The 15451-nt window shown below is 50.2% G+C and overlaps 3 protein-coding genes across 4 annotated transcripts in view; 2 read left to right on the top strand and 1 right to left on the bottom strand.

The window, feature by feature from the left end:
- ASCC1 (activating signal cointegrator 1 complex subunit 1) overlaps positions 1-9476 on the bottom strand; it is a 35097-nt gene extending 25621 nt beyond the window's left edge. Inside the window, exons 1-5 of the mRNA XM_056495604.1 lie at positions 9384-9476; positions 7785-7909; positions 6590-6686; positions 5620-5717; positions 3495-3673 (exon numbers count right to left, since the gene is read on the bottom strand). Of these exons, the coding sequence (XP_056351579.1) occupies positions 3495-3673; positions 5620-5717; positions 6590-6686; positions 7785-7893 (483 nt within the window). The 5' untranslated portion in view covers positions 7894-7909; positions 9384-9476. The remainder of the gene's footprint in view (positions 1-3494; positions 3674-5619; positions 5718-6589; positions 6687-7784; positions 7910-9383) is intronic.
- Positions 1-15451, top strand: part of DDIT4 (DNA damage inducible transcript 4) — a 49764-nt gene that overhangs the window by 28200 nt on the left and 6113 nt on the right. The window lies entirely within an intron of this gene.
- Positions 9033-15429, top strand: ANAPC16 (anaphase promoting complex subunit 16). Of its 2 annotated transcripts, none has more exons than XM_056495605.1 (4): positions 9033-9249; positions 10973-11130; positions 12946-13020; positions 14706-15429. In XM_056495605.1, exons 2-4 carry the CDS (start codon positions 10989-10991, stop codon positions 14819-14821), a joined length of 333 nt encoding a protein of 110 aa, XP_056351580.1. In that variant the 5' UTR covers positions 9033-9249; positions 10973-10988; the 3' UTR covers positions 14822-15429. The 2 variants fall into 2 exon arrangements, with proteins under 2 accessions (XP_056351580.1, XP_056351581.1); XM_056495606.1 differs by having other exon boundaries at positions 9187-9315.

Consider the following 15451-nt stretch of genomic DNA (forward strand, 5'->3'; position numbering starts at 1 on the left):
TTTGCACAGGATTGACTGAAGAGCTAGGGGCTCAAAAAACCCTCCCACTTTCTGTCCCTTCCACTCTGAGATACAATAGCTCATTAGCAAGGTTTGATACTTACAGGTTGCCATACATTACAGCAATCATGTTTCTTTTCCCTGCTACATCTGCATCCTGTTCAGCCTGCAAACGCTGCGTTTGCACAGCTCTCCAAGACCCAACTGTGATTTTTCACAGCAATGTTACCGTGAAGTCTCTTCCCTTTTCCACCTGCATGCTCAGACGTCTCAGCTCTCCTCACTCTGACACCTACATGACTGTGAGAGGAGATTTCCAAGGTCATCCAGACCTCCGACTGCACCACATCAGTGATGAGCCTGTCCAGGTGAGCCACCTCCCTGTATTTATATTAAACCAACCAAAAGAGAGCCTCCCCTCAGCCCTGCTTCATATGCCTGGCAGCCCTGACTGTACAGCATGAACAACACCTGAAGTGTTCTCTATTTCAGCACAAGGTTTATCTTCTAAAAGGTTTTAAAGACACACACAAAAAAAAACTTAGAAAGCGTATACCCACCAACATAACGCTATAAAATATAAATGAATGGTTGTCATGGTAACTGCTTCAGAGAGAAACAGAGTCCCTCTCAAATGCTCAATGGCCAGAAGAGATCCTCATACACACACAACATACACACCTGGTCCTTTCCCTTCCTTACCATTATTACCCCTCATTCAAAGGCTGAAGTTTACCCAATTCTGTGCTGGTTTTCACCAGGTAGAGAAACGCCTGCTTCTGTCACTGAAACCTATTCAGATTTCCTCAAGTATTCCGAGAAATCCCATTGCTTTGGACAAATCTATAAGCTCTTTTATTGCTCTGTGAGGCACAGTTTTGAATTACTGTTTTTCATTACTGATGTGCTTTCTAGCAGACCCTGCTGTGAGATAAAGTGGTATTAGAGTGGCATTACAGGCTGGAGGAGTGATTGAGAGACGCACGGGGCTGCACTGTACTCCTCCAACTAACAGGAAGCAATAAATACATCTAGAAACCTGTTTGCTAATACCAGGAGAAGGAAGGGCAGAAAAATAAAGCACTATATATTCCTAGGCTACACATATGCAACCCCCTGAATACCTGTTACTGACTGAGTTCTAAATTTCAAACTGAAAACTGAAACCCTAGAGCTGATATTAGTGGTGCCAGGAACACTTCAGGCCCTTACAGGACTTGGAGCTGTCCAGACACAGGACAAAAACTGCAGGACAGACAGAAGGCCAGGCAGGAGGAGGAAAGATGAATATGGCCAGTACCTGGTCTCAGCACTTCTCTGACTAAGACTGAATTGCTGCAGTTTTCTGAGGCAAGGAGCATGTGAAGGTTTGCAGATGTTCCCAGGCAGCCCCTTCCAAATGTGACTGACAACACTTGGGGAATGCACAAAGCCTGTGAACATGTTTTCAAGAGGATGGCAGACAACCCCCACTGCCCCCAGAGATGCAAACTGACATTTAAGAGTGAGCAAGAGAGAAACAATGTGACAGACAAGACCAGGAGGGGTCTGGAGAGCAAGCAGGACCACCAATGGAGGCTGGGCCAATGGAGGGCTGCAGACATGGAACCCACCCAGGAGGCAGGAAAAATGAGCACTCTGCTGGGTGAAGGGCTGGTCCTGTGTGAGTCTGCTGTGCTGCAGGATTAAAACAACTGGAGGAGAGCACAAACAGCAGCATTGCCTGCAAAGATGGATAAAACACACATCTTAGAAAAGTGACACTGAAAGGACTTAGAAAGCTCCTAAGAAAACTCATCCAACACCAGGGCAGCCTGGAAGCCAGAAGTCAGCAAGTTGTATGGGACAGACTGAGGTTACTGAGGAAGAGAAGGAGGAGAAGGAGGATCAAATGCAGGGAGTCCAGGATGCCAAGTCCTCAGGCAGAGCAGGGTCAGATCTCCAGGAAGGCCAAGTGAAAGGACTGCAGCAGCCATAAGCCCAGGGACAAGGGGTAAAGAGCAAGAGAAACACCAGGCTGAAAGCAGCAGCCTCAATCCAGAGCCAATGGCACCAGTAGCCTCTACAGAGCCCTGTGCAGGTCACCAGCCCCTCAGAGATCTGCTCCTCTCACTGTGTCCCACACAAGGACTGGAACTAGAAACCAACAGAGGGAGCCAGGTCATCACTTGATGCCAGCCCGAGGTCCCAGCAATCCATCCAGCCAGCACCTTCCCAGGCTAATGTTTCCATCCCCCTGCCTGCAGGGCATTCCTTTAATCAAGGTGAGCTTTAATAAAGGTAATGCTGCTGGCTAATGAGGAGAGATCATCTTCCTAGCCTGAGGGAAAGGTTCTCCTGGCATTGCACTGGCTAATCTGTTGGCCAAATTCAGTTGTATTTAATGTCAGCTGCTAGAAAGCTCCTAAGATGTCGTGGAATTAAACAGCTGGGAGGAGAACAGGCGCTTAAATCCCGACTGCCAGGAAAGACAAGACTGCAAAGACAGCTCAGATCTGCTCCTGGAGATGAAACAACTGATGCAAGGGACCATGAGAACTTGAGCAAGAACTCTTATCTCCCCAGATATCAGATAATTCACACCCATGGCATGAAGACATAGGAAACTAAACTTCTTAAGCTGTGCTATCTGCAAGATTGTACTTTCCCCTTAGCAAGGCACCAGAAGAAGTGATGGACATGAAAGTGAAGAGTATTAGCCCACAGAGCTCTGCAGTGTGTGTGCAATGTAACCTGATGTGGCCACAAAGAGACTTCTCTCCTGCCTAGAGACATCCTCCAGCAGACACAGAGGACATGGCAATTTAGAAACACCATTTCCTCTCCTCAGCCCAGCCCTGTGCACTGACACACCACTTTTGTCAGACAAGAAGTACACTAAAACAAACCACGGAATGCAGAGCTTTCCCTTCATTTTCTTCCTCATTTCCCTATGCCTAACTATTTCCTGCTCCTCCCAACACGAGATCTGAAGGTGCAGGAGTGCTGTCAGCACAAAGTCTGCTGGGGAAGAAGGGAAATGATGAGATTTGCAGGATGGCATGTGCTACCAAGTCATTTCTTGCTCAGCTCTGAAGATGACACCCATCTTCCTTCACTGTCAGGAGCCAAAAGGAAAGTGAAACAGAAGCAGCAGCAAATTTGTGAATTCCTATCTGGTTTCATGGTTATATAAAAATCATATAAAATGTAGACAGGTCCACTACATTATTTAGTGACTTTCCTATTAAAAACAAAAACCTCAACCCTCTTTTGAAGCTTAGATATCCTCCATTCCAGAAAAACCTCTACTAACAATTCACTAAGTGAACAACTCCACTTTCCAGAAAATTTCACAATAGCACTCAACAAATGCACAGCAGATCTCCTAACTTAAGCAAAAGGCCTGTTGAAAATGCATTCCTAGGAAACAGAATAGAATAAGGAAATAAGGAAAATGCTGTGACAAAAAATGAGACAGCACTCTGCACTCTGACCCTCACGTGGATCCCTACCTTTGAGCACTTCTCCAGAACCTCCTCCTTGAACTGCAGGAACTTCTCCTGGATGGCAGGCTGGTTGAGAGCAAAGGATAGGAAGTGTGTGAAGGGCTGTTTCTTGCGGAAGCTGTCCAGGAGCACATCGATCCGCGTCCGGGCTGAGACCACACCGCTCCGCTGCTGCCCCGTGATCACTGCAGGAAAACACAGCAACACCTCTCTGCTCCCCTGAACCTCTCTGCTTTTAGTCCCAGCCTCCTCAAGAAGCAGGAGGAATCAAAATCCCCAACCATGCCCTGAAAAACCTGCCAGACTCTCTGCCCGACTTAAAATGCCTGACGTGGCTGTGTTTTCCTCAGCAAAGACAGGATGATGGCATCGAAAGCATCCTTCTGCTGTCCAGAAAGTCATCTCTGAGGGACTGAAAAACAGTAACTGAGAGACCACTGTGTTGGGTTGATGTGGCCAGAAATGTGTGTTCTATCACCATCTGTTGAAACCAAGTGGGGCAGTGATTTCCTTACCTCCATGGCACATACTATCTGCTAATGGGCCATCTTTAAACCAGCTGGGGCAATCATCTTTATCTTTCCCACAGCCCATCCTCCCTCCAGGAAGATATCATCTGCTGCTGGCCCATTCAGTCCCACTGCATGACTGATAAAATTCCATCATTCCACTGGGAGATGCTCCAGCCAGGGGAGCAGCCAAGCCTTTCCTACCCAGATAAAAACTGAGATTTTGGACAGCAAGTTATCCATCTTTCCACTGGATTCCAGAGGAAAGCCAGACCTTTCCACATCATCCCTGCACCTTCAGAGGAAACTGCACCTTCTCCAGGAGCACTGCTCCAGCTGAACCACATCTGCCACTGCAGGAGGATGCAGCCACCATTGAATGGGACTGTGCCAACACCCTGACTGACTGACGGGTGTCAGCTTGGATTCTGACTCTGTCAGGGTTTTGGGATTGTTCTTTGTAATACTGTATTTCTAATTTAATTTTCTGAGTAAAGAACTGTTATTCCTAATTCCCATATCTTTGCCTGAGAGCTCCTTAATTTCAAAATTATAATAATTTGGAGGGAGGAGGTGGTTTACATTCTCCATTTCAAAAAGAAGCTTCTGCCTTTATTGGCAGACACCTGTCCTTCAAACCAGGACACCCATCAACTCAGGGGCCCTTCAGATTTCTAGAGCATTATTTCAAGTTTTCATATAGGCAGGCAGAGTGAAAATGCCAAGGAAATCTATCAAGGATCAAGACGGTCCGTGTCGTTTGTGCATGCACTTCAAGGCACCAAACAGAGAACACTTGAGCTCAAAAGGGAAGAACAGCAAGGAGCAAAATTTCCTTGGCTTCCTATTATTCCATGTTTTCAACATCTCTCAACCTTCCTAACAGTCCTTCACAGTTCTTGGGAAGAAGTCAAGACCCACTCCTTGAGAATCACCACCATGTTCCTGCACAGCATCACAGTGGGATCCTCTCAGCACTTTCTCCTCACAGCTCTGCCACAAACACCCCTGCACACTGTGCCAGCAATCTCTGGAGCAAGCCCAAAGGAATACCCACTCTGGCAGGACCCACATGGGTCAGCTCTGATGAGCAAGGCCTCCTTTCTTTTTAAATCCCTGGAAGTGATGAGAGGGAACATATGGTACAAGAAGCCCTGCTCTCACTGCTGGGATCTAGTGACAGCACCAGAAAGCCAGGAATGTCATCTCAACCCTTCTCATATTAAATCATATGCAGATGTTTGTTTTGCACACAGACAAACAAGGTATTTCTCTGAATGCTTATTTCAGTTTCTTGTTGATGGAATACTATATTAAAAGCAAAATTTAAAAAAAATAAAAAACCAACACATTCAGGACCCAACTTCCCAAGCCAGTCATTTAAGGCCCAGAAGTGTCTTTTTTTTAAAAAAAACAACCCTGTTTTATAAGGTTTTACAGACAATAAAAATAAACTCAGGAGAAAAGTGAAGAGACTTTCCCAGGGCCAAAAAGTGAGTCAGTGCTGTGTCAGAAGTAGGAATTAAACGGAGAACATCTCCTGTACCCCCTCCTCCCCGCTCCAAATTGTGCTTGTGCAAGAGCAGATAAAAGCACATTAATTTTATGTGTATCCTACTCACCAATTTCTCCTTCCACTCCAGGCTTGGGAATGCTGATGGAGGTTCGAGTCTCTGTTTCTAGTCTCTTCTTGGTTTCCCCTTTCTTCCCAATGATGTACCTGGAGGCAGAAAGTACAAGAGTTTCCATCACACAGTGACACTGAGCCACCTTCCATCATGTGTGTCCAAACCTGGATCCTCTGTGCTGCAGGGATGCACAAACCCAGCTCCATGTGCAGGACCAGAGGTGATTCCCAGGACTTCACACTTGTCCAGCCTGGGACAATGTTGAGCTATGGCTCACAACTGGTTAAAGCTAAAATAACTTGGTAGGTCCACAACAGCTCTGCCCACCACATTCTGCCATAGCCTCTCCATCAGCTGGGTTATCTCTTTTCCCATTATCCCAGCTGAGGAAGAAATAAGGGCTTTTTTCTGCTTTTTGCTTTGCTCAAGGTAGTCATTGGCCAGAATCCAAATACACAATGGACCACTATTCCTTCTCTATATTTCTGCTAAACTATTCAACTAATAAAACTGTCAAATATAACTAGATAAAACTTTGAGCACTACAGGTTCCCCAGTAAACAAGGGACTGGAGTAAAGAGCCAATTCCAGTCCCTCTCTCTGAAAGCTTCAACAAACTCCCCCTGTCAGGCTGCTCACTCCATTTCTTCCCCCCTTCCTTCTCTCACCCTCCTTGATGCTTTTATGTTCAAGGGAAGAGATGCTCAAAGACTCTCCTGCCAGCCAGCAGGCACCACCTGCTGTCCCCACCACAGGGATGGTAAGGAGTCAAGAGAGGCCCAACTGCACTAGAAAGGCATTTCCAATTTCCCCATCCCCAGCACTCAAACCCAGAGCACGGAGCACATTCCAGAGATCCAGCACTCACCCCAACCTCAAAAAAAAAAAAAAAAAATAAACATTCTGTGCTCAACTTCTTCCCCAGCTGGCAGCAAATCAAACAAAGCAAAGCACACAGGCTCACTTGTATAAGGGGCTGGGAACCTCCACCCGGCACTGGAAGCCTCGCTCAGTCTCCTCCACCACAAAGGCATCGCAGGGCTCGTCCACGTCACCGGGACCTACCAGGAAAACCACATCAGACCCTGCACAACCCCTGCCAGTGCTGTATGCAGGACAACAGCCTCCTCCCAGCCTTCTCTCAAGGTTAAATGAAGGAAGGAATGGGCTCCTCTCTGCTCTGGATAACTGCTTTTTATTTATCACCTCGCTACCAGCTCTGGAACACATAATGACTGCTTCTAAATCCAGCCAGCTGTGAGGTGCAGGAAGCAGGTACTTACAGCCCAGGTTTTTACTCAGCTGGAGTTTGTGCAATTCCCACACAGTGGGAATGGTCTCTTCTGGCAGCCAATTCAGAAATTTAAGGTTGCAGAAGAACACAGATAAAAGGTGAGGATGGTTTTGGTCCGAGGGTTCGAGCCATGGATTTAGAAACAGCCTCAGAGGAACAGACATATCCGAAGGCATGGATCAAACAGAACATCCTGAAAGAGGTTGTGCTTCCCTTCCCCTTCCCAACACAAACAGGGATGAATTTGGATGGAAAGCACCTTTTTAAAGCTCAGTGCAATCCACTGAAAGGCAAGGTGGCAGGACAAACAGGACAGAACTGCCACACTCCCATTTAAAAAGTAACACTGGAGCTTTTCTGTGCCCACAACAACTCACACACAACTACAGCAAACATACAGGCAGAAAGACAAAGTAAAACACACCAGGATAGGAAGAATTTTGTCCCCAAAATAGGCATCACCTTCCAAAAGCTGCACTGTAACAGGCCAGTTTTTAAAGGTACAAGCACCGCAAGGACAGAGAGTCTTTACCAAGCAGCTGCCATATCTGCAAATAATGATGGTAAGGAAAAGAAAGAAACCTGGGAAAAACAGATCTACAGAGGTAATCTGGTTTTTCCTTTTCCTGGATTCAGCAAGCAAACTGAACAGTCAGCAGCATAGTCAGCCAACCCACTTGGGATAACTGGGGCTGCTTCCACTTTGGGCAGGATTATCAGGGACCAGGGCAAAGCCTTTTTCTCCCTCTTGAACATCTCAATCCACATGGGCAGGTCCCTGTGCTCACAAAGGCATCAGAGATGACACTGAGAGCTCCCTAGGTCCCCTGTGTTGATGCTCACAGCTCCTCACATCACTCCTCACCTGCACAGAAGTCCTCCTCCTCCTCAGGTGGCAGGTTCTGCTCTTGGATGAGATTTTTCCGGTACACTCGCCCCCCGATCCTTATCAGGGGGGGCCGCAGCACGTCCATCCTGCTCCTCCTCCTACTGCAACAAGAGACAGCCATGCTAACCCAGGCCAAAGAAAAGCTAATTTTGGTGTTTCCTTGCTCACTGGGTTGGGAGGGACCTTAAAGCTCAGCTCTTTCCAGCCCCCTGCCAAGGTTCCACCACCCCTGGTTGTTCTGATGCTTCTGTGAGCAACCTGTGCCAGGGCCTCCCCACCCTCTTATGAGAACAATTTCTTTCTAATATTCCATCTCAACCTCCCCTCCTTGAGCTAAAAGCTCCTCCATGTAGAGTCTTCAGAAAGTTAACACCTCCTCAAACCTTGTGTGCCTCAATCCAAGAGTAATTTTATGAGAAGTCACAAGTACATCAAGCGAAATCAAGAGAAAACGGGAAATTTTAGCGTGAGGTATGTAACTCTGAAACTCACAGGCTTCAGCTAAAACTCACTGTAACCTCAGTCAGTGTGACATTTCATACTTTCTTTGGGCTTTAGCTGGCACTGAGTTAAAAACGTTTAGAGTGGAGAACATTTAATGGTGCCAAAACAAAGAGCCACAGTGTTCTGTCAGAGATGTCACATCTTCAACACTTGAATTTCTATATTCACTGGCATGTTAATTTAATATTTGTTGTCTCTTAAACCAGAATCTGTTACTCAGAAAATATAGTTTCCACCAAAAATATCCACCTTTGTCAGAAGGTTTACCTGTCCACTGCAACAGAACAGGAAAAAATTAAGAGCTTGCCTAGGGAGAAATTAGAATTTATTACAGTGACATCAGGTTGAGGTTAATATTTCTCCCCTCAGTTCGAGCCCCACCTTCTTAAATGACTCACAATCATCTGAACTTACACGGAAGATAAAAAAACCTTACACTCCAATAAAAGTAATAATTCCCGTAGCTCAAGGGGAGAAGTGCAAAGATCAACTGTGCACAATAAGAAAATCAGTCGCTGGGGCTTTAGCTTCCAGGCAGGCTTTTTTTGGACAGCTTATGCTTTTAACACATTGGTGCCACAATTTCTTGATTTCTGACAAGTGAGCAGCAAAGCGGGATGCACAAGGCGGCTGGGGCCGCAGCCGTATGGCAGGACTCAGAGGGGCTGTGGGCAGCTCTGCGGGGAACAACTCCAGGCCACCCGGGGAGGGCGGCAGGGGCACCCGCAGCAGCAGGACCGCTCGGCTTTATTGTTCATATTCCTGCGGGAAGGCAGCGGCGGCAGCGGGTCCGTCGCCGCCGCCATTTTGCCCCCGCTCCCTTCCCCGCCCCGCTCCCCCCTCACGTCCCGCCGGAAGTGGCGCGCGCCCGCCCCATCGTGCACCGCGAGCGCGGCCACGCGCGCCGCCCGCACCGAGCCGCCGTCCGCGCTGCCAGGTGAAGGAGAGAGGGCTCGGGACGGGGCCGGGCAGCGCCCGTCGCGGGGCGGCGGCGGCCCGGAAGGTGAAGGGAGACGGGATGAGCGCGCGGGGAGGGCGGAGGCTGCGGCGGCGCGTGGGCTCCGCACTCACCGGGAAGCGGCTCGGAGGGGCCATGGGCGGGTGGGCAGCCTGTGGGCGTGGCCCGGGAAGTGGGCGTGGCCTTGTGGGGCGGGACAATGGGGATCCCCGCCCCCCAAGATGGCGGCGCCTGAGGTGCCTGAGGCGTTGGCTGGGGGTTTGTGAAACAAGCCCAGGCATCGCCCTGACCTGCCGCCTCCTCTCCTCCGCTCTGTGTTTGTTTAAAATAAACCCCCTGCAGCCACACTTAGGAATCTGTCGGGTCTGCGAGCCCCGGCTGGCATCGTTTCAGCGCAAACGATAGTCGCACCTTCCTTGCGAGCAGCGAGCTGAGCCTGAGGGTTTGCTGAGGGAGGTGTTGCGTAGCATAAATAAAAGTTTGTTTTATGCCTGCGTTTTTCTGTAAGCCCCCAGCCTGCTGTGAGTTGCTGTGTTCTGTGTTACACACAGTAACTTTGAGCACTCTGGGGAAACTTAAAAGGAGTGGAGGAACAGGACAAAGGGAACGGCTTCCCACTGATAGGGGGCAGGGTTAGGTGGGGGATTGGGAATAAAATATTCCCTGCGAGCCCCTGGTACAGGTTGTCCAGAGGAGCTGTGGCTGTCTAATCCCTGGAAGGGTCCAAGGCTTGGAGTAACCTGGGATAGTGGAAGGTGTCCCTGCCCATTGCAGGGGTTGGAATGAGACGAACTTTAAGGTCTTAAAACTCCATTTTCTCCACCAAACCCTCGAGTGCTTTCCAGGGGCGCTGTCTGTGTACCCTCCAGAGCCTGCAGAAATGTACTAAATGCAATTACAGAAATGAATGAAATGGGCAGGGCAGTTCGGAATTGCTTGTAAGTATTTGGAGGAGCAGCAAGTGTTGTCACTGATAAGGGTCAAGTGACACCTTTTTTACTATCAGAGAGGTACATGAAGAGTTTTAAGTCCTGTGTTGTGACAAACTGTACCAGTTTGGGTACAAACTGAGTACCCAAACTGGTACAAAGCCAGTACCTCTTAAAAACAAGGCTGAGAAGAGAGCGTGCAAGAGGCAGCTGGAATTTGCTGCACAGGCATTGCCAGTTTAAGCCAAATACAGCGTTTTAAAGGCAAAAGCACATCTGGAGTGATGCAGAAAGCAGCTGCTGCGAGTTAGGCACGGCGTGGCTCCGTGCAGGAACTGGCAGTCCCACAGCCTTCCAGGTTTTATGAGGCAGCAGGGCTTCTGTGCTTGTGCTCCTGGAAACAAGAGGGGGGAAAAAAGGAAAGAAACCCCGCCTTTTATGACCCTGGGGAGCTGGACAAGTTCCAGGGCAGCTAAAGGCCAGTGAGCTCAGGCCAGCAGTCTGTAGCTCTGGATGAATTCCCAGGGGAATTCCGAGGGGTCGGAGCAGGGGTTACCATCAGTTTCGGGGTGTGACAGCTCTGTGCCCGTCCCCACAGTGGGTGCAGGCAGCTTTCCCACACACTCAGGGCAGCCTGGACGCTCTGGGGCAGCAGAGGCGGCTTCATCCTGCCCCCATCCGTCCTCGGGGACGTGTGGCTGCTGGCTCTGCGCCCCGGGGAACTCCGAGACGCCCGCCCTTCCTAACCCAGGCTCTGCTCTTTGTCCTGCCAGGCCGGGCCGGGGTGCAATGGCAGCCTCCTCCTCATCCTCCTCGGCCGGAGGGGTCAGTGGCAGCTCCGTGACAGGCTCGGGGTTCAGCGTCTCAGACCTGGCGCCGCCCCGGAAAGCCCTCTTCACTTATCCCAAAGGAGCCGGCGAGATGCTGGAAGGTGATTGCTCCTGCCCTTCTCCTTCCCCAGTTTCACACCCCACTGGCAAAAGCTGGAGGTAGAGAGGAAGCACCAGGGCTTGGTTGGTCCTGGCTTTCCCACCAGTTGTTCAGGAGGAAGTGATTTTTCTGGCAGTCACCTGCTTTTTAGCTCCATGACAACACTTCAGACCAGGAAGCATCTACCTGAAAGGGAACATGACTGTGTTAATTGCTCATTGTTAGCTAATCCTTTGATGTCAGGCAGGGATTACTGCGAGGATAGCTGAGACAGGAGTATTTTTCTTGGCAGAAGTAGTAATTTTCTTGGTTTGGGTTGGATTTGACTGGGTTAGTCCAGGAGGCAGCTTGTCTCCCTGCCAGCTTGCATCTGGGTGCCCGAGCCCTGCCGCCGGCTTCGTCGGGATTGTGGAAGCAGAAGCCCAGCAAGCTCTGAGTGAGGGAGGAAGGGCAGGTCCTCCAAGACCAGAGTCTCTGTCTGCTCCCCTTGAACTTCCCTTGTCACCATGGGATGGCTGGAGTGTCCCTACAGCAGCACAGGGCAGCTGGGAGCTGATGGCTGCGCCGTTGAAGGGTTGTTTTTATTACACATTAGAGCCCATATGCCAGGCTATTGAAGTAATTATGACTAAAGGTTTGCTCACAGAACTTAACGAGCCCTCAAAACAAATTAAAGTAATGAAGCACTTCGTGTTACCAAATAGACAGGCAGCTGTTCCTCCTGAGAGCCACTCGGCAGGACAGACAGGGAGTCAGAGGAGAGAATCCAGCATTTGGGGTGGAAAAGGCCTCCAAGACCCCACCTTGTCAACAGCACCAGAGCCCTGAGTGCCATGTCCAGTTGTTCCTTGCACACCTCCAGGGACAGTGGCCCCACCACCTACCTGGACAGCCCCTTCCAATGTTTTTCCATGTAAAAATTCCTGCTAATGTCTCCATGGTGCATTTGGGGCAGCACTTGTAAGAGGAAGCTCTGAGCACGGTAAAACTCCAGATCTTCCCTGGCGTTCAGCTTTGGATTAGATTTTTTCCAGAGTTTTGTCTTTGAAACTGCTCTCCATGTTGTTAAGGCACAGAGCTTTAAATGGATTGTGCTTTGGGCTTACCCCTTTACCAGGAACAACCAAACACTGTCCCTGGTGCAGGAAGCTCCAGGCTGGCTTTTTAATTTCTGACACCAAAGGTGATACACCCATTCTTTCATCAGGCAGCTACCAGTGGAGAAGCTGCAGTTTCCTCTTCAAAAATTCCCACTGACTGATTTTTATTGCTGCTTTAACTATCTTGCTTGTTTCTAAATAAATATGTAGGTATTTTAGGGTTTGTTAGAAGGAGGCAGTATAAACTATGTCAGTGCTTGGTAGACAATTAGCTATGTTTTCCAGATTGCTCTATTTCTGAGTCACTTGTGTGATCAATTACTGACTTGAATGGCAGGATACACATTATTTGAAACTCTGTGTAGGATTATGGTCTGAGCCTGTGGGAAATCCTAAAGCACTATAAGGGCACGAGCGTCCAAGCCCTGAGGGAATCAGAGACTGCCATAACATTACCTGGCTTCTCTTCAGCTTAACTTCTATTTAAAATTGCTTATCAGAGGGGATGTAACAGAATTCCAGCAGGGATGTCTTCATCCCAGGTAGCATCAGGAGCCAGCCAACAGGGTTACAGGGGCTGCATTCAGCACAGGGGAACGTGTCGGAATGAGGCAAGGGGGAACCCACGCCTTAAACATAAAACAGGAGGTCAGGGGCACTGAAGGCTGCTCAGCCTCAGACTCTGGGGTTCAACCATGTCCCTTTTGTGTTTACAGATGGCTCTGAGAGGTTCCTCTGCGAGTCAGTGTTCAGCTTCCAGGTGGCATCGACGCTGAAGCAGGTGAAGCACGGTAAGCGCCGAGCGCCGGCCGCGCGTGGCTGGGGGAGGGCGGCGGGGGCAGAGCCTGACCTGCTCTCGGCTGCCAGCCACAAGAAAGCAGAGGGAACGCTAAGTCAGGCCACCACTGAGCCCTTTTGCAAGCCCTATGCAAAGCTCTGGGAGCCCACAGAGGCTGGGTGGGAACGGGCTGTGCCTCCCGAAGCTTGTTTATCCCTGGCTGTGTGGCAGCACAAGGTGAGGCCCGAAGAGGAGGTTCTGGGCAGGAAACGCCCACGCTCTGATCTGGGCCCAGCGCTGAGTGTCTCTCTGGCCTGGGGCACAGAGACGCTCCATTCCACCTTTGTTTCTCTGCTGAGCCCTTGTGGCCCTGGCAGGGTCAAGTGAGGTTTCCAGAGGCACTGGGGAGGCGGCCACGCGTGGCGTGGCGTGGCGTGACAGGGCTGAGGCCACTCCCTGCTCCCCAGGGAGCAGCCTGACATCCTGTTTGAACCTCTGCTTCCCTGCCGGGCCCTTTGCCCTCACCCAGGTGCCTGTGACCCAGCGATGGGCTTGGCTGGATCACAGAGCCCAGCAGCAGATCCTGTCTGCTGCTTGAGGGTCACATCCTTTCTGGTCCCCGCCTCTGGTCAGCCAGAATGGTACTTCCACCTGTTGTCTCTGAGTGGAGAGGTTTCCTGTCCTCCTCCGGTTGTGGGGGCGTGCAGCAGCTTGCAAGGCCGTGATGCTGTATTTCTGCACCAGAAAGCAAAGCTGAACTCAGAGCCATTGTTCCCACAGCTCTGCTGTGGCTGTAGCTACCAGGGGGTGTTACATGGCCTGGCAGCCTGATAGACACCAGCCTGTGGAACTGTGGAGCACCTCCCTGTTTTCTCCCGTTAAGAAAGGTGAAGGGCTTAAAAAAGAAGATGGAGGTCATAATTTTTTGGCTTGTTTGTTTGACAGTTCCCAAAAGGGTGCAGGAGGTGGAGTGGGAACTGTCTCTCTTAAAAGAGACCCACTGCTGCAGTCAGCATAAATCACACGCAGTTTATCTTACGCCCTGTGCCAGCCCTGGGCCGTCTCTCCAAGAGGCTGCAGTGAGCTCACAGCACTGTTAGACTTCCAGCAGAGCTGGGAGAAGGGATGTTCCCATCTCTGCACCACTGTAGCACATTTAACTGAAAATGGGCCCTGTGTGCCCAACACACGACAGGTTATAAATAAACCTGAGAGGAAGACATTGTCTGGGGACCTTCCTCTCATTAGCAGGCTCTGGTTGTAGAGCCTCTCTGCCACACTCATCCAGGTCCTCCTCCAAGGACCTTCTTCAAAAGCACAGTTCCTCCTGCTGCACCCAGCTCTACCGTGGGCTGACCAAGCCCTCTCTGAACTTCTCTGTTCTTCTGTACTATAAATATTTATGCTTTATGAAATGAGCTTCATCCTGTTTTCACCCCCATGCACTAATGGGCCTGATGTTCCCCTGTTAGGACTTGAATGTACATGGCACGGGCAGGGATGGGTAAACACATACTGGGGCAGAAAAGCCTGTCCCTGCTTTCTCCTTGCTGTTTGTACAGAGTGGGTTTGGATTCAAATGGGCTCTGTGGGTTTTATTCTGCCCTGCTCCCCACTGACAGCTGGGAATTTGCATCTAATTGAAAGGTTTAATTGCACTGCCATTGCAAACCACAGTTACCTTTGAACTCCTCGCAGATCAACAAGTCGCAAGGATGGAAAAACTTGCCGGTCTGGTGGAAGAGCTGGAGGCAGATGAGTGGAGGTACAAGCCAATAGAGCAGCTCCTGGGATTCACTCCCTCCTCGGGCTGAGCGTGTCTGGATTGCTGCTGTCAGGGAGCAAAAGAAAAACATTCCCTGGCCTGGCTTCAAAACACCCCCCATCATTTATCAGATGCTAACAGCTGCATCGGCAAGATGGGGCTTTGGGTTTTTTTGAGAGTGGGGATCCCCCGTGAAGCTGCCAATAAACGGAAATGACGGGATTCTCTAGGTCCTTACAGGCTGGCAGGGCTTGGTTTCTGTAACTTAGAAGGCAGGATGAGCTGTGCAGCCCTCGGAGAATCTCCGTGTTGTTTACAGAGGAGGGCACAGGGACAGCGTGGCTGCGGGGTTCCCGCTGGAGCGCAGCCGGGGCGCTGGGTGAGCGGGGAATCCCTCTGGAGCAAGTGCCAGGAGCTCCTCAGCCCCAGCTGTCCTGCTGGGGGATGGACACAAACTGTCCTGGGGTCGGGTGAGGGGCCAGGCGGTGTCACCTCCTCCAGCAGTGCCTCAGCCACTGCCCGAGCCATTCCCCCTTCATGGCCGTTTCTCTGGTAGCGCTGGCAGGGCGCTGCTCTGTCTTTAATACCCTGAAACTTTGTCCTCTTTGTTCTGTATTAGATTTCTCTGTGACAATAAAACTACTCTGAAACTCTTTACCTGGTCTGATGAGGGAAACAT

Source organism: Oenanthe melanoleuca, chromosome 6 (assembly GCF_029582105.1).
Source record: "Oenanthe melanoleuca isolate GR-GAL-2019-014 chromosome 6, OMel1.0, whole genome shotgun sequence".
Classification (NCBI taxonomy): Eukaryota; Metazoa; Chordata; class Aves; order Passeriformes; family Muscicapidae; genus Oenanthe; species Oenanthe melanoleuca.